The following is a 23,271-nucleotide window of genomic DNA, read 5'->3' as shown; positions in this document are numbered from 1 at the left end:
TATATATATATATATATATATATTGGAAGCATATTGTTACTGATGCCACTTCCGATCATCTATTTCTAAAATTAAATAATAAAAATGGATGCATACCATTTTGGGGCACAGTTTGGAATCAAAAACACTCTTTATAGTTGAGACGAGCAGTGTGTGAAGCTCTTGATTGAGGCCCAGAAAGTGGCTAAATGAGAGGATGACTACTTCCTTTGGATGAACATCCATCCACTCTCTGATCTCTTTTAATACCATCTGAGATAACACAAGAAACTGGTTAGATTCAAGTAAAAAGCATTTATTTATATTCTTCAAACATCAAATTCAGATTAGAACTACTGCACTTATCAAATTGCACAACAAACAGACAAGACAGGAAATGCTGTACTAAGACTTTTAAATGTTTAATCAATTGTTTTCATAGTTTTGTGTAGTCAGTTGTCTTACCTCTACAGTTATAGTGGTATAAACACCATGGTAGAAGTAGAGATCATTCGAGCTGTCATTAGGCCGATGTGCTATCCTCAGGTCACAGTATCGCACTCCAGAATCCAACTGCTCCCTAATGCTAGACTCCTATAATGTAAAGCACAATGCAGGTGCAGATAGTGCTGAACAGTTAGCTGGAGACAAACAAAAACATAAAAACATAACGCTCAATCTCACCTACAGATTTGGGACAATGTGCTCATCCATCAATGAGTACGTTTACATGGACAACAATAATCCGATTTTAACACGATTAAGACAATACTCTGATTAAGAATCTACCATGTAAACAGAGATTTTTGATTACCTTAATCCGGCTAAAGTCATATTCGAAGTAAACAGAAATCGAATTAAGACATGTGGAGTATTCCTATTTTAGTCGCATTATTAAAGCATGGCATCATCACGAATACGAACTATATGTTTATACGTGAAATTATGGAGGGGACGTCGGATGATGTCACGTGGGGACGTAATGACGTGCCATTAATCGAACTATGTGCTATAACATGTCAAACGGGAACATGAAAGGAATATTTAAAAGCAACTCATGTAAACAATAAGGTAAATAATTAGATTACTGATGTCCATGTAAACGTAGTCAGTGTTACTTTTGTCATAACTATCCCATCTAATTGTGCTTTCAGAGCTTTCACTGTAGCAAAGCCACTGAGTGTTTGATTGATTTCCTCAGGACAGCAGACGGCAATTTATTCCCCCTCATGCTGATAGATTTCAGAGACTCAGGCTCTACAGGAGTCTGCTGATGCATGCTGACATAAAATGGTCTATAACCTCATGAGGGATTTGATACCATAACCAGCATAATTGCATTTTTTTCCCCAGCTTTTACATGTTTAGCCATTATTGAGCTTTTTCAAACGTGACAAATTCAACACTTCTGGATGTAAAGAATTTGATCATGCATTTTCTGATATAGCTTTAGTGATTTTGTATTTCAATATATGAAGGACAACAAGGCTTTCAATTAACTCAGATGGTTTACTATTTGTATGTAACTGACAATGTGAATGGTGCAACCATTGTCCAAAATTGTTCCAAGTAATCCAATTGAAAATGCAGAAACATATATGAAAAAACATGTAATGGTGATTACTATATTAAATTTACTGAAATGATAACTAATAATAAAAAAGCACTTTTTGGAAAATGGCTCATTGACGACAATCTGTGACGACATACCTGTGCTATTGCCCACTTGTATACAAATGGCCTTATGATGGGCTTCATGTACTTGTCCAACTTTTGCAACATATCTGGTTGAGTGGGGTCCACTGGAGAGCGGTCATTCCTATCCAGACAGTAGGTCATGGCATTATGGCTCCCTACAAAATCATTAGGACAATGACACAATGACCGCGAGCACTAATGGCACTGAACTAAAATGTCTAAGGAAATATAAGCAGACTGTAAAAACAAAACAAAAACAACGTGGTCACTCTAATCAATTAATAATGGCGCCCTCCTAATATAACAATATTCACTCATTCAATACATAACTGTGGATTAATATTAAATTTAAACCATAAAAAGTCCAGAATTGTGGGTACGCATTGAAAACACAGAAAAAAGTCCCACTAAAATTGTAATTTTCAGAACTCAAATGTGCCAAACAAGAAAAAGCAGTTTGCATGCAATTAGTGAATGTATAAATGAAAATGTGAGGTTAAATACCTGGAATGGCCATGTAACAGAGAGGGGTTTCCCACAGTGCACTGGGCAGATGGGCCATCCAGTTGTCCATGGGAAGCTCACTCAATGACACTTGGCTGACCTCCGATGTCATCTTGGATTTCTGTAAAAATGTAAAAGGCGAGCGAGTGCATATGCATGTCATTCAAGTTCATCTTGATACTTCGATAAACATCCAAAATAAACAGAAAAAAAAAAGACACCAGCATCAGGAGAAAGCTTAACCAGAAAGCCTTCCTGGGTCAAGCAGCTTCATCAAAAGACCATTTTGCTGCTCAACAACATGACTATGCTGGTCCATCATCTAGACCAACTCCAAACCAGCTTGGACCAGCATGGAAATTCATGGAGGTTTATTTAACAGAGCAAAGACTAGTGTCTATGCAAATATAGGATTTTATTAAAATGCAATGAATTGATATGTGCACTGTCATGAGTTACACAATATCAGGATTTACCAGGCTTTAAATTTGGTTTCTTAGTCCAGGAAGAATGTTTCAGCAAATATGTTTTAAACTATTTTAATTCGTGACACGTGACACGTGGGTACAGGTTAAACCGGCTTCAACAGACTCTAATGCTGAAGGACTCGGATGTTGAAAAGAACACGAGATATCCGTCCGCTTCATTATTGATTCCCAAAGCCCCATGGTGGTCGTGTAAAAGTGGGATGGATGTTACGCGGTGCTGAACTTGTCATTGGCGGCACAAGGTTGAACCGGGCAAGGTATCCACAACAAAATCCCGCGTTGATAACCGAAATAGTCCGGAAGAAACTCTCTCTTCTCCGTGTAATGATGAGATTAAATTTATTTTAGAATTTCCCTTTCATTTCAATCATCAAACGAATCTGCTGGACGTTCCGAAAATTCGTCCTTTGGAGCGATATTGTAGAAAAGAAATGGTGACAGAAACGGTGCATTTATCCACTGCATTCTCCACCCGGTCAGTCTGACAGTTTTAGAAACGTACTACGGTGAAGGCGTGGGTCATAAATATTTAATGACGTAACGAGACGCTCTCCCCATAGGGCGAAATGATTCGCCGAAAGGGGAGACAGCTAGCAAATTAACGGACGTGGAAAACTTGGCTTATTAATATTAATTAGGGGGATTGGTTGGTCACAGCGTCGTCAGCCTTGCTTAATTAATATTCATAAACCTTCCCCATAGTAGGATTCGTATTTTGTGCGGGCGAGCGGAGGAGGGTTTTAATTTTTAGGCAAATGCTAGTATACTTTATGACATTGTCCACGCGATGAATTACTGTCAACACACGTTCTTTTCTCGCCATTCTTTATTACAGAATACATCTGACTGAGCAAATTTAATTTCCTCCATTGTTTTCTTTAGATGGGACTGGTGATGCAGCTCCTCTCTGCTGCTGTGAATGCTAAACTGCTGACCTCAGTATTGTAAGAGAAACAGTGTTTCGCGATGACACGGGACTTTTCTCTAATACCTCACAGCATCACTACAGTACACAGAAGAGACATCTCTATAACACGTTAATGCCTATTAATTTGACCAGTTACAGACCCATCATCTTCAAAAACATAAAATAAATAAGTAATGGAACCTATTCATTCCTGCTGTGCAGTTCTATTGTTTTCAGTTTGACAAAGCCAACTTAATCCAGTTCACTATGTCGCAGCTGTCCAGCTGACCTTCCTTTTACTTCACTGGAATTCTATAAGACCAGCATGAAGTGGCTCCAATGGCTTCTTTGTCATGTATTATGTCACAACGAAGCTCTTTTTAAAGACAACGTTTGAAAAACAAGACAATATAGTACTTCGGCCATAGCACAAATTGTCAAACAATGATAAGAATAGTCTATTGTTCATTACATTAATACAGAATCCAAGTAGATCAGTCTTTAAAGTAGATCAGGCTCCAAGCTGCAATCCTTCAGTGGCTCTAGTTAGATTGTCCACATAAGATCCTAATGGATGCATGTTTCCATCACACCAGTCAGGCAAAACTAATTCTTTAGGAACAGATGAAAACATATTTTCAGTTATCAGTCTAAAATCTGTTCATTTTCTAGTATCAAGTTGCTTTTGAAAAATAAACATCCTATCAACGATTAGAGCTTTACTGCTCTACATATTTCTCTTTCCTTTGTAATAATATATTTAAAGGACTCGATAATGTGTTTTTCATACAAAAGTCTATATATATAGACTATATATATACTAGAAAGGTTACTTGGTGCTTTATAAAAGGAGCACTCCGCGGTATAGACGTTGAATAAATGACACATTGATATTATCTACGAGTACTAGAATTGCACTGTAATATACATTAACATCAGTTATCATGACATCAGTAGTTTGCAGATAGTAGTTATAAATAAGCAACATAATAATGCTCAGAACTATATTAAACGTTATTTCACAGCTCTCTGGAATACTTGACTTTGATCAAAGAGAACATCCACTTAGCACCGAGGTCCTGTGGGGGTTTATTTTGCAATAATCTGACGTTGTACCTTACTTACCTAAAGCTGCAGAAGTGGAGGTTTGTTTTACTTGCTATGATTTATATTTCTCTTTTAAGAGCGGGTGCTGCGCTGGTTTAACACGAGTCAAACTCAGCTTTTTCCTCAAATGATCAATAAGCCTTAGGCAGCACTGAAGTCCTGTAGCAGCTAACACAGCAGCCACTCAACCAAAAGAAGATCAGTTGACCCTGTTGAAAAAAACAGCATATGCTGGTTAGGTATGTTTTGACGCTGGGATGCTGGTTTAAGCTGGTCCTTTGCTGGTTTATGCTGGTCATGTGCTGGCAAAGGACCAGCACAAACCAGCAAAAGGACCAGCATAAACCAGCAAAGGACCAGTTTAAACCAGCAAAGGACGAGTTTAAACCAGCATCCCAGCGTCAAAACATACCTAACCAGCATATGATGTTTTGTTCAACAGGGGAGTCCAAAGATAAACTGGTTAAGCTTGAAAAGAACATCAGATGACAGTGGTACTCACCATTATTGTCTATCCTTATTAATATTTAAGTCAAATGTAAATTATTCTGGGCAGCAATATTGAATGATACACTGCTCAGCTAAATATTTAAAACTGAAGCACGTTAAGACTGTTAGAAGACAGCTAGAGGGCAGTGTGGCTTTACATACACACCTACATTAAGAATCAAGCTCTTGAATTGGTCTACAATCATAAAATTACCAGTAAGCACAACTTCCCTGACTAAACCTCCTCAGAATGTAAATGATTTGTTCATTATCGACTTCTCTTTTTGTGTTAGTTGACAGCAGGAGGCAGATACAGCCTGAGGAAACACCACAGAGTGCAAACATGGTGGTTTCTGGAGTGAAGCAAAATTAATAAAACTGTGGAGAACACTTCCATTTGGACTAGCCAGAGGGCTGAGGTTGAAGGAAAATGACAGAACACTAATTACTAATCTAGAGCTTTACCTGAACATGACCTCACAATTTAAAGTGGATTTACTACTGTTCAAAAGTTAGGGGTCAAAATGTCTCTTCTGATCACCAATGAATTTATTTGATCAAAAATACAGTAAAAACAGTAATATTGTGAAATATTATTACAATTTAAAACAACTGTTTTCTATTATAAAATGTAATTTATTCATGCGAGAGCAAAGCTAAATTTTTAGCAGCCATTACTCCATCTTCCAAGGTCTCATGATCCTTTAGAAATCATTCTAGTATGATGACCTGGTGCTCAAAAAACATAATTTATTATTATAATCCAAGACGAAATATTTTTGTGGATTCTGTGATACATTTTTTTAGGATCCTTTGATTAATAGAAAGTTCAACAGGATTTATTTGAAACAAAAATCTTTTGTAGCATTATAGGAGTTTTTACTAACAAATGTCCCTTTTGATCAATTTAATGTATCCTTGCTGAATAAAAGTATTCATTTCTTAATACTTTAAGATCTTCGGAGATCTTACTGACCTTATAAATATATTTAAAACATTATAAATATATATTTTATTATTATTATTATTATTATTGGTAATTAACTCTGAACCCAGGTTATTTGGCTGACTTGGATGGGCATATGAATGTTTTTATGCTGAAACAGTGTTATATGACTTGTGCTAAAATACTCACTACATCACATTAAAATCCATTCTCACTTTATTACAGGCCATTTTTCATGGTCTTTTGCAAACATAATGAATGGGTCTGGCGCCAAGAAGAGACAAAAATGGATCTGAGAAAAAAAAAGAAGAAAAAAAAACACGCGGCATGAAATTGATTCTAAATATAAACATTAAGATCTGACATTTCCCTTCACACTCTGAAGACAGAGGTAAGACCATTTCAGTTGCACAAGCACACTTTCTTTTCAACTCAAGCATGCCAATTTTAACATTAGCAAAGAAGTGGCAACAAAGCAAAAGGAAGAGAGACCAAAGAGATGGAAGAACAGAGAAACAAAAATAGGAAGCAGTCCTGCCAGACACCAGCACCTCACAACAATCAAACAAACATGATTTGTCAGACCAGAGTTCTTAAGTCTTTATTTATTTGCATAAGCATATCAGTAAGAAAGTATGATAACGTTTCAGTATGTGGAAAGCATCTCAATGTGCTCCACATCTTAACACAAACTACTATGTACAGTCTAAAAAGTGAGGTTCCTTTTAAGTACAGAAACACTGCTTGACGGCTCATAAAACCTACTGTATAGTAGGTGCTCTCACATACTGAGTCCAAGTGCAGCAGAAACCCTATGGCTGGTTAGAGAGACACAGTGATATATATCAGTCCAACACAAAAATAGACCAATCACTTGAACTTCTGCAATCAGCCAGGGAGAGCATTTTGGCACACTGTACTAAACCCCATCGGCTGATCCTCAACAGAGGAAAACAGAATCTGGCACTTTTGATTACCACCAGAGGACTATGGTAACTTGTGGCAGTGGGTTTGAGATGTTTTTAATGCTTTTGAAGATTGTCACCTTTGCACTGACGTCCTAGAGCCAAAAGACAGTTTTGCTCGGCTGGCAGACTTGACGTAGCCTCCAGCTGGTCCTCTCTGATTTTGCCCCCTCACTCCCTGCCGGCACTTCCCTTTAGCCTCGGGCTCAGAGTCACTGAGCTCTGCATCCGGACAGTAACCGTCGCTCTCTTGGCATGGTTTGCTGCCCCCTAGCGGCCGCTCATTAGAAACCGGTTTGGAGAATCCGGAGGACTTGCGTGCGTTCTTCTCAAAGGCCCGAAGATCCTCAGTCCGTACTAAACTGACAGTGGCCTTCTTGAGGGATCGACTGAAGTGTTCAAGAGAGGTTTTGTGGAATCCACCTGACTGACTTTTCCCTGAAATCTCATTGCATGTGTCCTTTTCAGTGGACGTCTGGCAGGAAGTGTCTCTTTGGAGTACGGGCTTGTCCATAATGCCATTGGATTTCAATTGGCGGGGTTTCTCTGGTTCAGTTTTGCCTTTCCTATTAGACGATTGACCGTGGAGGGCAGCATGCAGAGCTAAAGGTTTGCCAGATTGCTTCACGACCAATGGGGGAGTCCCACCATCTCGTCGTATGTAGATGGAGGCTGGCAAGAGACCATTGGCGCGCTCCTCTATCCTTACCCGTCCAAGACGGAGTTGCGGTTTGCCCTGACCGATGCCTCCCTCACTAGTGTCATATACGTTACCACTGTTATCCGGGCACAGGGGTCCATTAACAGATTTGGAGCTGGTTTTGCCATTGCCAAGTGACACTTTGGGCATTTTGAGTTTTAGGGTTATCCTAGGAGGGTGGAACAATAAGTTCTCTAAAGAAGAGGACGCTGGAAGCCCTACCAACAAAAGTAGAAGTTAGTCAATTATTCAGTGGTGCTGGAATGTCATGGATTTTTTTGACTGAAAGAGTTTAACTTTAAGTATAAGAAGTGTAGAGTACAAAGTTTAAAATTATTTAAAAAATAAATTAAGAGTACATTTTAACTCCAAGCTACAAATTAATAAATGAATAAAAAAACTAAAACAAAACAAAAATAATAAATACAGAAAAAAAAGTGAATTACCTGCAGATAACTCTTGGTTAATGAGTTTGACATGTAGATTGAAAATCTGCTCCTGAGCTTTACTCTGGGACAGCTTCAGTTTCTCTCTTCGACTCACCATGTAACATAAGTTTCTCACCTGAAAAAACGACACACACATTAGGATCATAACATCAAAAACTCCCAACATGATACTAAAGGTTTAAGCATGCATTTACACTACTGTTTGCGGTCACTAAAAGTTTGCGGTCAATTGTTTTTGTAAAGGATGCCTTCAATTAATCACAAGCAGTAATAAAAACAGTAAATAAAATTATAGTGTTACAAAACATTTATATTTAAAAGAAATGCTGTTTTTTTTTTAAACATTCTATTAACCTATATATATATATATATATATATATGTGTATATAGAGTCAACCATCGGTAATAATAAGAAATGTAACTTAATCACCAAATCTGCATATTAGAATGATTTATGAAGGATTGCGTGACAATGAAATCTGGAGTAATGGCTCACAGGAATAAATTACATTTTAAAATATATTAAAATAGAAAATACTTTGAATCGTAATAATATTTAACAATACAGCTGTTTTTTTTTTTTTTACTGTATTTTTGATCAAATAAATTCAGTATTGGTGAGCATAAAAGACTTCTTTCAAAAACATTAATAAAGCTTATAGACTCCAAACTTTTGAATGGTAGTGTACATAACTGGAAACTGGGAATGCAGGGAAAATTGCTCACAGCAACAAAAAAGACAACTCAGTTGTTGGACAGCTAGTTGAACATTCTGATCTATGTCTTTAAAAAAAGATCTCATCCTTAGTGGTGCAATGGATCACAAAACTCACGGTTCGGATCATATTACGGAGTTTGAGTCACGGATCGGATCATTTTTCGGATCGGCAAAAAAAAAAATTTTGTGAAAGCTTACTTTAAGTACTTCTATATACCACAGCAAAACTACTAGCTCTAATAAAGTTAGTAATAAAACAAGAACAATTACACAAATTACAAGCATAGATGAATACAACAAAACAGTTACAAATAAAGTCAGTAACAGTAGCATTCAGGTGCAGAAATATAATAATTAAGTGTAAAATAACACAATAGTGCTCACTGCACAAGTTAAATACAGATTAATTGTTTTGTAACTTTGTTACAGCTGTGGTGTTATTTGATTAGCAGACAGAAGCAAGTATTTATTGGGTGCTGTCTCTTTAAGACCAAATGCATGGACCTAATACTGACAACACATCCGGTTTTCTTCTCAGCTGTTTACGTTCACTTAAGAAGACATAGACGACTGTGTTTACTACAATACTTGCCAAAACGGGTATTTTAACATAACTTTGTGTGTACGTGAAAGAGGAATCAATTCGCTGTTCACGCGGTGTCTCTCTCTCTGCGTGTGCGCGCTTCGGGTATGTGAGGCAGCGGCTGAGCGCACAGAAAACAGTGAGCGAGTTAAAATTGCTTTGTGCAAATGATAAACTTTAACTCTGTGATGGTTAATTTAACAGTTAATTAACCGTGCAGCCTGATCCGTACGGATCACGGATCATCTACGATCTGTTGCACCCCTAATGATGACGGGAGTACCCACCCTCTCCAGGTCCTGCCGCAGGTGCATGAACATGCGCATTCGTGTGTGGATGCTGTCCTCCTGTGGTTGCAATAACAGGTTCTCTTCATCATCTTTAGGTGGCAGCAGGGCCTTGTTAAAGTTGCTTTTCCTCTTCATCTTCCAGTACTGAAAGATAAAATCCAGCAGGCTGATTGGCAGTCCAAGGTCTTGGGCCACTTCCTCAGGATGAACGAGTGTGTAGAACTCCTCCTCCAGCTCCTGAAGCTTCTGCGCCCTCAAGCCCAGTTTCTCAGTCTCAGTTGGAGTTTTATGACAGGCTGGACTCAAGCCCGCTTCTCCAGCTTTGGGTTTGCTATGCTTCAGGCAGTAGGACTTGAACTTGACCTCGTCACCTTCATCCAGGATGGTCTTCATCTCCAGGTTGTGTTCAAAAGCACAAGTGACGTGGAAAGGGATGGTGCAGTTCTTAACCGAACACTGGAAGATTAGAGACAGTGTTAAAAAAAACATCAGTCTGGAAGACAAAACTAGAGACAATATTTACTGATCTTCATTACTTTTTATTTCATTTTACATAAAAGAAAAGCTTAGGGCTTGAATATCTCTGCTCCCAAACTATTACTGTACCTTCTAATCTCACTGCAAAAAAGTGATGTCCTTCATCAGTATTGATCTTGTTTTCCAGTACAAATGTCTAAAGATGAATAAATCAAGACACATTTCCTTGAGAAGCAAAATGACAAGTCTCGTTTTCTGTGAAACTGACCAAAATGGAGTTTATAATTAAAAAGCAAAAATATCTGCTAGTGGATTTAAGTACAAGTTTTCATACTCCATTGACCGATATATTTGTTCTTGTTTTAAACAAACTCACTTAATTTTGTTCAATTTCTCGGAAAACAAGATCTTAATTTTGCATCTCAAGTATATGTATCTTGATTTAAGGACGTTTTGATATTTGTATTGGAAAACAAGACAAAAATACTGAGAAAGATATTATTTTTGCAGTGCATGCAACATTAAATGCCATGACTTTAAGCATTTAAGACTTTTTAAGACCTGCGGAAACCCGGAAAAATAATAATGAAAATTGTACACTATATATTGCGTACCAAAAAGGTTTCAAATATTAATGTTACAATATAAACAGCTTACAGATTTTAAGAATTAAATTGTTGAAAATACACTACATATTTTTTCACGAGTTATTCAAAAATATCACTACTTGCTTGATCATTTAAATGAAATACAATTAAAGGGGTCCTATTATGCTCTTTTACAAAGTCTTGATTTTGTTTTGGGGGTGTACTAGAACAGGCTCTCATACTAGGTTGTTCAAAAAACACATTATTTTTCACATATTTTACATGATTACAACACCTCTCTCTACAGTCTGGCATGAATGGCTCGAATAGTTCCTGTATCAAATGAATACAATGCCCACCTTCTGAAATACGAAATGTGCTGTGATTGGTTAGCTGGGCCAGTGTGTGCTGTGATTGGCACCACTCGGCGCCTGGTCGGGAAATGTCATGCCCCTTACCATAGCCGCCTGCGAGCTTCAGTGTAAATATTGCGTCAAGATCAAATCAATTTGAGCGCGATTTAAACCCGGATGATTGTAAGCACTAAGTTTATCTGCCTTGAGAAAGCTAGCGTGTCTCCGACATAGTGATAACACTCGTTGCCTTCTCTAGTGCAGCTCAACCAGGTCTCGTCCCATTTGTCGATATTTGTGATCTCACAAATCCCGGAAAATATGCGTTATAGTCCAAACGAGTCGTTCATTGTAGTTTTTGAAGTGATATTTCTGTTAAATAAAATATCTCCTTTTGAAGTGGACTTTTAACTTTTCAGATCTTTTTTATGCTCAAACAGCAACATTACAGACTAACTAAAGTTGCAAAAGTGAAAGCATAATAGGGCCCTCTTAATATTAGACTTACATTATACCACACTCATTATCTTGTACTGTAAAAAATTATGTCACTGAAGGAAGTTTTCTTTCCCAAGTTCTTATATCCAACTAAGGTTGTCTGTTTAATTTTCAAACTGACATTAATATTATGGAGTAATTGTTGCAACCCAATTAATCAGCAGAAATGTTCATGCACTATACAGCATTACCTGTATACAGGCTCCAGTCTTGAGTTTACAGAGACTGCAGATGAGCGACCAGCGACTGGGAGGAATATGAGACACTTTGGTGATGGGTTCCATCCTCTCTGGGCATGCAATGCTCACCTAAAGGCAAATACAAAATTTTTTTAAAAACTGCAGTTTTGTGGCATTTGTGTGCTTAATTAAAACTAACAAATATGCTGACATAGGAAAGTAAGCTCAACTTCATAATATTATTAATGAAACATTAAGACCATACAATCATAACAATAATGCAGGTGTAATTCCATCCTTGTGACAGACAACTCACCTCTGGTATCCAGAGGGCACAGCTTACATGAGCCCATTTAGTGCCCGCCCTGGTGGCCTTCATTGCGCCCCCTCTTTTAGGACACAGAAGGCACTGGGGATTGATGCCAAGAACACAAGTCCTACACAACCAGTTCCCATCTGGCACTTTCACAATGCCATAGCAGGCCTGCAACAGAATATGAGTGATGAGTTTTAGGATAAAGTTAACTTCTAGCTTACAATACATACTACAATAAATACATTTTAAATCAAATTTTATAATTTTTATTCTTTGCTTTTATGGTTATTCGTATTTCTTATGCATCTGTTGTGATTATTTTATGATTATTTTAAATCTTTTTTAATGTTAAGCACTTGGAATTACCATTGTGTATGAAATGTGCTATATAAATAAACTTGCCTTGACTTACAATAATATACTACAGCAATATTTTACTACAAATATAGAAGTATATAGATCATATGCAGTATAGTTAGACAAAAAAAAAAAAAAAGAGTTCTGAATTTTTGAGAAATGTATTTACTGACAGCAACAAAGATCTCACCTGGTGCACACAAATGTTACACTTGTCACAAAAGACCATGTCATTGCCCTCCTCACTGTCAGGTGAGCGACATACATCACAGATGACATCCTCATCGTACTCTATTCCCAACCCTTCCTCAGTCTCGATGGCGTGGTTCATGTTGTCATGGCACTGTCTCTCCAGTGCCTCCATCACCCGCTCCATCGTCAACTCATCCACTGGCCCGTCACCTAAACGTAACATCCAAAATGTTACATTTCTTACAGGGAATCTTTTACAAGCATCTTCTCTCTTACCTATCACCCCAAGCTCTGTATTGAGCTGCTGGAGCCAGTATAGATCCATATCATCAAGGTCGTATCTACACATAGCTTCCGCCAGCTCCTTGATGTTGACGTAACCTGTCTCCGTAGAGTCCTGACTCCAGCACTGAATATATTTCCTTGGTTTGGTGAAGAGGACCTCCTTTGGCTTCTCTGCTATTATCCTACACACAAAAAACCCAACTTAAGTCACATGCAAGATTGTACATGTCCAAAAACCTGTTTTTACCTGTTCTTTCTTTTATTCAAAGTGACATACCTCACAGAGGGCTGAGGGATTGTGTCTGGACTAGCGAGAACTTGTACACCCTTTTCCCATTCCTGCTTCCATGTGTCCGCCAACAGGTAATAATCATCAGGAGAAATATGGTGAGAATCTGGGAGCTTCATGGCACTGATCAAGTCTTTTCTGAACACCTAACAAGGGAGAAATATCCTTAATGAGTAGGGATGCTCCGATCAGGATTTTTGCAGCCGACAGGGAGTACCAATTTCTTGTCATGGTGATCGGTCGATACCGATGCCGATTCTGATGCTTCAAGCTTTATATAGACGGTTTCATCGGGCGCACGCGCCTGGCCCGAAGTTAACTTCAGGTCTGTGTTTGTTTATCAGTCTGGCTATGGCGCTGGCTACAAACGCAGTTAAAGTTAAGGTGATGAGCAGACTGAAGTTGTTAATCGGCAGGTCGGGTAATAAAAAATGCATTCTGATTATTTGCGGGTGGGTCGCGGGTGGATAAAATAAATCATAAATGATGCAAATATTAACTAAATTTTTTTTTCATGAGGCAGACGATTTCGCGCACGCTCGTGTGTGTTCGTTCGCCTGATCGGGAAGCTGCAGTGACAGAAACAGTGACATTCCAGATAAAGTTTGAAAGGAGTAAAGCCTGTGCTAATGCTATTGAGTAGGCTAATATGGCCAAAGAAGTTATTTTGTTTTATAAATAACAGCCCACGATCAGCGTATTATGTTACCGTTATCCCTTACGGCTCCGACGAGGTTTTGTTCCATCCACCACGCTGTGACAACTCACAAAAGACTATTTTTAGCTAAGCAGCACGGAGAGCCACTTCAGAAACGTGCCGCGGCTGGCTCATAAACACAAGCACTGACTAGATTGGCCGCGATCAACTCCGGTTCCCATGGAGCCGTAACGCGCCGCAGACGCGTGCAGTGAGGCACAGATCAGCTCTAACGTCACTGAATCTGCTGTTAAAAATGAACCATCTAGGCCTATTTATCATATCATTATGCAAAACATATGACAAATAGCGAATTTTTCATTGTTTCTCGAAACGTCATAGCATTTCCACACCAGCTATGACATGATTGTGGCGCCAAATCATTTATGTCCCCACGCATCATGTACGTCGTCACGCGTTGACGTCATCAAATTGTGATTGGTTTGTGAGATCGGCCAAGTTATTGATGACCGATCGAGTCATAAAATGTGATTATCGGCCGATACCAATCTCCGGCCGATCGATCGGAGCATCCCTATTAATGAGTGATAAAACCAATTTTATTGTAGAAAAACCTCATTCATAGGGCTGGTGATAAAAATCAAGGGTTTTAAAACAAGTTAAGGTGTTTACCTCTGCTGGTTTCTTCTGAGCAGAGGCGGGGGTGCCTGGTTTGCTTCCATACTTGTTAAAGGAAAAGGATGTCGAGGGACCTTTATGATACAACAACGGAGTGAGCCGAGAATAAAACATCTTTGTTCTGTATAGAAGTTACATGTAGATTCAGAATTTTGTAATGTTAATTTTACTCACTCTCATTGTCTGAACTGTCACTGATGCTTGAAGTCCTGAGTCGTTTCATCCTGACGTATCCTGCAATGAAAGACAGAGAAGTACAACTAAAATACATCTTCAGCTCAACCAGTTTCTGCTTAAACCATTTAGGTACAATGCTTTCACCTACACCGAAAAAAACAGAGCTGTTTTTGACTAAATCAAGAAGTAGTGGATTGCAAGTACTAGTAGCTAAAAAGTAGTAGTCTGCTAAATAGTACTAGTTAATACAAGTAATTTACCTTGGCTTATACTACAGCCAGGCATACATACACTACAGTTCAAGAGTTTGGGGTTGAAGATTTATTAATGTTTTTGAAAGAAGTATTTTATGCTCACCAAGGCTGCATTTATTTGATCAAAAATATGGTAAAAACAATAATATTGTGGAATATTATAATATCAAATGTATATTCAATATTATTAATTATATTAAACCTATTTTCTATTTTAATACATTTTAAAACAATTTTATTCCTATGATGGAAAAGCTGAATTTTCATCATCCATTACTCGTCTTCAGTGTCACATGATCCTTCAGAAATCCTTTTAATATGCTGATTTGGTGCTCAAGAAACATTTATTATTATTATCAATGTTGAAAACAGTTGTGCAGTTAATCTCCCCCCGGAAACTGAGATATGTTTCTTTTAGGATTCTTTGATGAATAGAAAGTTCAAAAACAGCATTTATTTGAAATAGTTTTTCTGCATCCTTTCCGAAAAAAATTATCTTTATTACCATGCATTGTTATTTTATGTGCATGTGCACATCAAAGAAAATAAGATAATTCCAGGAACATAATATAATTCTAATTTGCATTTACTTTGCAAAGAACATTTTTATATTTTTTTTGGATAGTTGTTAAAATTGTTACTATCGACCAATATAAGTTCATTACAGGTTTATTAAATTTCGTTCCTAAACAGTAATGTGGCATTATAAATTTGATGGGTTTTTACATGTTCAAAAGGTAAATTAAAGTACCATGTAAATATGACACATGAACAGTAATCATTCAGTACCCTGAAATAGATGTTATTACCATTAGAGGGCAGCTTTAAAGGTTTTTCTTTCACGGAGCAGTTTTTCACTCACCATAAATTCAAAGAGCATGCTACTATTTTCCTCTGCTGTGCTTCTTCTGCCTTTCGCTCATGCCTGAAAACAAAGAACGAGACATGAGGAGTGAACACATACCGTTCACAATCTGAACGAAAATGTGGGGTGGTAAAACAGGCGATGGAGGCTGATAGAGCCAGCAAAGCACAGCATGCACTGTGATTTATTATGCTCCAATACCTGACTGAGAGGCCTCCTTAAATAAATATTAACCTAGCTCACTAGAAGCAACTGCAGCCAAACCACACATATGAAACTATGTACAGACACATCTTAAAAAGCACAACTTACAAGCAAGGCAAATTATTAGAAGTAACGATATTTCTGTTTAGATTAATTCACTCATCCTTAAAACACTACCTCCTTAGTACGGCTGGGCGATATGGGCAAAAAAATTATCACGCTAATTTTTTTCATATCAGTCGATATCGATAATTATCACGATAAATGTAAAATCTTTATTTCTTTCAAGTTTTAAGCCAGATTTTTGCTCCAAAGTGAAAGTTGTAGAAATAATAATAATAATAATATCACTTTTTTTGTCTCTTAGAAATGCACATTTGATAGTAGCTTGAGTTAGCATGCAGAGGTAAATTTTTGTGCATTATCAAAATCAGTAATCATCTGTAAAAATTGTAGCAACCTCAGTTTTATATGATTACATTTATTCTGACCAAGGATTTATTTTTTTATTTTATTTTTTTTATTACGCTTTCATCCAGAGCGTCTCTCACATGTTCCGCCATGTGCTTCTCGTCCGCGCTTGTTTACGTCAAAGTGCACACGCGTCTTTCACGCAGCATACAGCGGTGTTGTGCATTTTGACCAGTTGATGGGAAAAGTATTCTTAAAATGCATTCAAAATTCTGAATAATTTGAAATATATAATTATTCACGGTATTAGAAGTGCCCACGATAACAATACCGTGCATATTAATTACCGTGATATATCGCATTACCGAATACCGGCACAAGTCTACTCCTGTAATAAAATTCATTGTGAATATCCCAAATTTCTGCCACAATACTGCAGTCCAGTGAGTGTTACTAGTTTAACTACTTTAAATCACAGAGTCATTTGTTTTCATCGCTCAATTCGCGATTCACACTGGATCTCACAGCTCTGTTTAGTGCTCGTGTGACCGAGTAAACGCATCTGCTCTAGTGAGCTCGCGCCGCGCAGCAGTTTGAACTGTGATCCGAGCGGATAAATGGACCGTGTGGCACGATTCAAACGAATCATGCCGTTTCGTTCCACTTTAGGTGCATAAACATTATATCAAACATTTATTGAACTCTTCATATCGTTTTATCGAGGAAAATTAGCCCTACTCCTTAGTTTAAAGAAAAAGAGAGAATTGGTAATTTAGGCATGAAGGATTCAGGGAGATAAGAGGTCTGTCCCGTAACTAAACTACTGCTGTTCTGTTCTGACATGGAAGTCTACAGGGGAGGAGGGAAAAAGCACCGTCACCCTGTTAAGCATGCAATAAACGGGACAATATATTGAATATTCATGATTTGCTGTTTGATTTGCATATGCCATTGTTTAAAAGTTTAATTTCTTTTGATAGAAATTAATAGTTTTATTCAACAAAAATGTTTACTGTCTCTTTTGATCATTTAAATGCACTTTTGTTTTGAATGTTGATAATAAGAAATGTTTCTTGAGCACCATTTTTTTTTTTTATAAATGCAGTCTTGGTGAGCGTAAGAGACTTCTTTGAAAAACATTAAAAAAAATCTTACTATACTGCCCACAAATTTCTGAATGATTTTTCAAACATTTGATTTTACAAATAGCATTTTGATGTTGTGTCATTTCTGTGCAGAGACAACTCTTGGACAACCACTGACTTGTGTTTAAGGAGCAGTTGTCTATTTTGTCCCAACAATAGTAGTAAACTTTGTCCCAACACCTCACTTGGTTAACATAATTCTAGTGTGATCCTTCATTATCAAACTGGTATGGATCACTAGTAGTGTACAAAACAAGAATTTTATAAATGAAATAAACTCTATAATTCAAGTTTTAGACTGAATACTTATTATGACTGCGGTGCACTGCAATGTCTCCAGTCGAAGTAAACAGAAAAAGCACTCAAGTGTGCCTTCAAACTTAATGAGAAGTGTTTATAAACCTGTTGTTGAGAACTTTATATCATGATTTTACTCCAAAACATCAATCGAATGTTTTAAAATAACTTCATTTTCTGACCTGATGTGGCTTCTTATTAGGGTTGCAAAGGGGCGGTAAATTTCCGGAAACTTTCCATGGGAACTTCGTCTGGGGATAACGTTATTAATAAAAATGTTGTTCAATTAGCATGTTTTTGTGTTTTGCTTTGGTACCGAAATTGGTACCGAGAACCGTGGATTTTCACTGGTATTGGTACCGAATACTGAAATTTTGGTACCGTGACAACACTAGTGTGCATGTGATTGAGCAATGTGTAGGGTAGAAATTAAACTGAAATTGCATTAAATCAGGTTGTTTTAACCAAGATTATGCTTCAAGATTTTTTCTCGACTACATTTAAGTCCCCAGTTCCTGCAATTTTGCAAATTTCCAGTTTATTCCTGTTAATTCCCATATATTCCCGTTAATTCCCATGGAAAGTTTCCAGTCTTGAAAATTCCCGGAATTTTGCAACCCTACTTCTTACTACAGAATGAAAATATATGTCGCTATGTCATATTTAGCATTGCATTATAAATTTACTTTATTATTATGAAAATATTCGAGATGGCGTGAAGAACACAGATAAACTATATATTGTCCGTAGATTTATGTTTTCATGTTTAATCAGTTCATACATTTCTATCTTCTTTTAATTCAGTCACAGCGATAGCTACATACCTTTGTCCATATTAGGGATTTCCTAGAGTGTAATGTATTCTATTACTTCTGTGATGCATTTGTGGAGTTTCTGCGTGAGGGCGCCCTCTGGTGTCCAGTATGAATGAAACAGACATTACACGAGTTTAGCATTCAGTAATGTGCAGTCAGTCCTATAAATAGTAGGGGTGCTCCGATTGATCGGCTACCAATCACTATCGGCCGATAATCACGTTGGGATGATTGATCAGCGGTCTCTAAAAAGGCTGATCTCAAGCTGATGACGCTGCAGTGAGAGGTTTGGCACGACATGCAGTGGCACCGTCTCAGTCTCTGTCAGGTGCGGGTGAAATAATTATAATGCTGAAGGTGAGGTACTCATAATGCCAAGTTCACACACACTCCGTTTGCAGTGCGTATGCGGTGTATATGGCTTGTTGGCTAGTTTTAACGGAAAAGAGCACTTTTAGATAAACAAGGCAATAATAGATGCACTAGTGGAGGTAGGAAAACAAAGTTATTTATGAACCGCAGGATTGCTTGTAATAAAGATTTCAATGCAAAAGAAAAGGCAGTAGAGCTGACTATTTCTGTCAATGGTAAGTTTGTGATAACGTAAGAAAAGTAGTTTAAATGTTTTGCCAATTGCTTGAGCAACTTAATATATAAATCTAGAAGTAAATGCAAAAGTAAAAAGCATTGAATAATGTGTTGCTTATATTTATTGAGTTTAAACATGCCTGTGAAAAATTGTATTACTGTACTGTGTAAAAAAAGAATCACAATGTTGTTAAAAAGATTGGTATCGGTGATCGGTATCGGCAGATACTGCTTTCTGTGATTGGCGATCGGCCTCAAAAACCCTGATCGGAGCACCCCTAATAAATAGGCTAAAAATAGGAAAAATAATACTTCTCTCTTAAGAAATTTGAAGCAAACATGATAATCCATGTTTTCTCCAGTGTATAGAAGTGTACAGGAGTTTTTTTTCCTGTTTTTCTTTCCCCACAGTGGATGCATAAAAGGCTCATATTTCATGTTAAAGACATGGACTCCATTTTTAATTTTACATACATCCTACTTCTAAAAATTAAGAAATTACTGTCAAAGATTTTTCTCATAACAGTATCACATGATGTACAGTTATAGGCCTGTATGTTAACAAGTAACGCAGCAGTTTTCTGTAAAATAAAATTAGTATTGTTATTATCTTATAGGGGTGGGAATCACCAGAGGCCCCACGATACAATATTATCACGATACAATATTATTGCGATTTTAAATATATTGCGATTAGGGCTGGACAATATGGCCAAAATTTATATCACGGTATATTTCTTAATTTCGGTCGATACGATATAATTCTGATATCGATATGAACACTATTTTTAAAAAAGCCTCGTAAAAACTGCCAAGAACGCCCACAACAGATGTCTGTGCATACAAACTTATGAAAAATTAATTTGCCAAGTTTATGACACCTCATATAAAACCATATAATATCTTAGAAAAAAAAAACAGCACAAATAAATTAATGTTCACCTTTTATTTGTATTTAGCCTTTATACAAACAAGAAATGTGAAATCACTGTTAAATAATCGTCTCAGACTCACCTAATTAATATTAATATCTTTAACTTCAAACTATAGGCTAACATACACTACCAGTCAAAAGATTTTTAATGTTTTTGAAGAATTCTCTTCTGTACTTTTGATCAATTTAAAGCATCCTTGTTAAATAAAAGTATTAATTTCTAATTTCTTTCCAAAAAAAAGAAAAAAAAAAAAAAATCATACTGACTCCAAGTTTTTGAATGGAATTTATTTCAGATAAATGCTGATCTTTGGATCTTTCTACTCATCAAAGAATCCTGAAAAAAAAAAAAAATGTACTCAACTGTTTTAAATATCGATAATCAGCAAATCGGCATATTAGAATGATTTCTGGATCATGTGACACTGAAGACTGGAGTAATGATGCTGAAAATTCAGCATTAAAAGCACAGGAATAAATTACATTTAAAATATATTCAAATAGAAAGCAGTTATTTAAAATAGTAAAAATATTTAAAATGTTTTACTTTTTTTGCTGTACTTTGGATCAAATAAATGCAGGCTTGATGAGCAGAAGAGAATTCTTAAAACAAACAAAAAAAATCTTATTTGTATTTAGCCTTTATACAAACAAGAAATGTTTTATTCAATTATTCAAAAACTTTTGACTGGTAGTGTAGGCTGCTTATTCTTATAGATTGAAACAAATGTGCTTTAGCCAGTATAAAGAGTATGAAAAGTGCTCTGAGTTGCTGCAGAAAAAACAAAACAAAAACATGTTGCTGGAGACGGGCTTAATGAAAATGCAAACTGATTGTCCACAGCAGGAGGCGCTTTGAGAGTGGTAGAACTAGCGGTTTCTCCAGTAATGGCTGTAATCAAACCAGCTCCACTCATGAATGCTTCTTTATCAGATAAAATGAAAATGCCATCGAAACTTTTCTGAAGAGAGTCAGTTCCCTTCAGAGATACATTCATATAAAACACCTGTGCCATGTTTAGATTTTGAAACGTGAAGTGCTCATGTTTATTCAACGAAGTCAAATGCCACAAATAAATCAATGTATGGGAAACACTGGTAATGTATATCGAAATATCGGAAATGTGTTTAAAAATCATATCACTGTTATTGAAAAAAATTATATCGCGATACATATTGATATTGAATTATTGTCCAGCCCTAATTGCGATATTTTGCGATATATTGCAATGTATTACCTTTTTCCAACTTCAAATTGTGTCCCCAAACGAAAACTTTGGCAACATCTGTTTTAACTAAAAAGAAACATTTCTCAGTTTGTTTATCTCACTTCAATTTTATTGTTGCGGTGCAAAATGGGATTGTCAATCAGAAAAACTGACCAACACTTTCATGAAAACCTGTCATAAATGTTGTATGCACCTGGCAAACTCAACTATTTGTATTACAGTCTAGTCTAGTCAACCTTAATTAAATGTAAACAGGTATGCACTGCTGTGCTACTACAGGTATTTTGAACAATGCAACTTGAACTTGTACAAAAAAGTTGTGCAGACCCTTCTGCAATTGGGGCATTTGAAAGTAAATTACGGTTACATTTAAAATAAATAAAACAGTCTTACATTAAAATAAAAATGTTAATTTAAAATAAACATAACATGTACTCTTAAAGTAAACAATGTGCTACAACGGGTATACTATGCACTGCTGTGCTTTGTCAACACTGCCCCGCGACTTTTATTAATAAAACTGCTTAGATACTGGATCACTGCATTATATTCCTCAGCAACGAGGAGGTCAAATCTGTTTAAGTAACTAAACTCACAACTTCATTGTTTGTAGAGAGAGACACACAGACGCAGGTGATTCACACACACTGTCATCTTTTTCTCTTTCGAACAACCGATCGATAATTAATTCAAATTAATGTTATAATTCTGTAATTCTATAATTCCGTAACTGACAAAAATAACCGTAATTTTTACCCATTCGGTCAAATATTGCGCTGCAAAGAACAATACTAGTTTTAACTTGTCTATAACTTGGCAAATGACCATGGAATAAGCAGGATAATCAATGGCTTGCCGTGCATTAAAGGATTTTAGAAAAAAACTCAACACCATCTAGTTGACTATAAAGAAATTGATTTTATTACTCTACCAAAAGGTATAATAAAAGATTGATACTTGGTGTCCGTGTATCGATACAGTATTGCCATGGAAAATATCGCGATACTATGCTGTATCGATTTTTTCCCCCACCCCTATTATCTTATACATTTTTTCTATTTATTTTACTGTTATTTTTTATTAAAGGGGTCATAGGATTCCCATTTTCCACAAGTTGATATGATTCTTTAGGGTGTTAATGGAAAGTCTGTAACATAGTTTGGTTAAAATTTCTCAATGGTAGTGTAAAAAAACACATTTTTTACCTTGTCAAAAACAACTCTTTTCAGAGCCCGCAGTTTTGTAGCATTTTCCTTTAAATGTTAATGAGCTCTGCTGACCCCGCCCCTCTATTCCGAGCCGCTCTCAGAGAGACTGTTTACTTTAGCCGCATTCATCGTGAAACTTGCTAATTAGCACATTATAAGGAAAGGCAATTTGCAAAAATTCTTTAAAAAAACCTTATACTCACTTCTTCTGTAGGTGAAGCTGGATCATGAATGATTCGCACGAACAGACGCATTTATGTAGATTGGGGGCGCATTCTCTTCAAAAACAAACGTAATCCACTGCATCTTCAGCAGCTCAGATGTCGGGAGTGAATGACGACTGCTATGTTCATTATTACATCTAACAACAGAACACCTCAATCGCTTAGGAGTCATTCTTGTCTAAATTTTTTCCAGCGGTGAAACAATGGCGGACTGATGACAGCTCACTC

General features: G+C 36.7%; 2 protein-coding genes across 3 annotated transcripts in view; both read right to left on the bottom strand.

The window, feature by feature from the left end:
- The window catches only part of LOC107685302 (PI-PLC X domain-containing protein 1-like), a 4,831-nt gene extending 1,688 nt beyond the window's left edge, over positions 1-3,143 (bottom strand). The window contains exons 1-5 of one of the 2 annotated variants that reach the window (XM_016481842.1): positions 2,658-3,143; positions 2,182-2,302; positions 1,690-1,832; positions 445-573; positions 97-252 (exon numbers count right to left, since the gene is read on the bottom strand). In XM_016481842.1, coding sequence (XP_016337328.1) covers positions 97-252; positions 445-573; positions 1,690-1,832; positions 2,182-2,293 — 540 coding nt within the window. In that variant the 5' untranslated portion in view covers positions 2,294-2,302; positions 2,658-3,143. Of the gene's footprint in view, positions 1-96; positions 253-444; positions 574-1,689; positions 1,833-2,181; positions 2,426-2,657 lie in introns of those variants that run through there. The other variant, XM_016481841.1, reaches the window with a different exon arrangement.
- Positions 3,144-6,364: 3,221 nt separating this feature from the next.
- The window catches only part of LOC107685301 (protein Jade-3-like), a 29,542-nt gene continuing 12,635 nt past the window's right edge, over positions 6,365-23,271 (bottom strand). The window contains exons 2-12 of the mRNA XM_016481840.1: positions 15,986-16,048; positions 14,867-14,926; positions 14,687-14,766; positions 13,345-13,502; positions 13,059-13,249; positions 12,781-12,992; positions 12,234-12,401; positions 11,930-12,046; positions 9,821-10,279; positions 8,230-8,347; positions 6,365-8,001 (exon numbers count right to left, since the gene is read on the bottom strand). Coding sequence (XP_016337326.1) covers positions 7,160-8,001; positions 8,230-8,347; positions 9,821-10,279; positions 11,930-12,046; positions 12,234-12,401; positions 12,781-12,992; positions 13,059-13,249; positions 13,345-13,502; positions 14,687-14,766; positions 14,867-14,915 — 2,394 coding nt within the window. The 5' untranslated portion in view covers positions 14,916-14,926; positions 15,986-16,048 and the 3' untranslated portion in view covers positions 6,365-7,159. The remainder of the gene's footprint in view (positions 8,002-8,229; positions 8,348-9,820; positions 10,280-11,929; positions 12,047-12,233; positions 12,402-12,780; positions 12,993-13,058; positions 13,250-13,344; positions 13,503-14,686; positions 14,767-14,866; positions 14,927-15,985; positions 16,049-23,271) is intronic.

This window comes from Sinocyclocheilus anshuiensis, unplaced genomic scaffold, assembly GCF_001515605.1.
Source record: "Sinocyclocheilus anshuiensis isolate Anshui unplaced genomic scaffold, SAMN03320099.WGS_v1.1 scaffold385, whole genome shotgun sequence".
NCBI classification, from domain to species: Eukaryota; Metazoa; Chordata; class Actinopteri; order Cypriniformes; family Cyprinidae; genus Sinocyclocheilus; species Sinocyclocheilus anshuiensis.
Note: the sequence above shows the minus strand (reverse complement) of the source record. Positions and strands in the feature narration are given on the sequence as shown.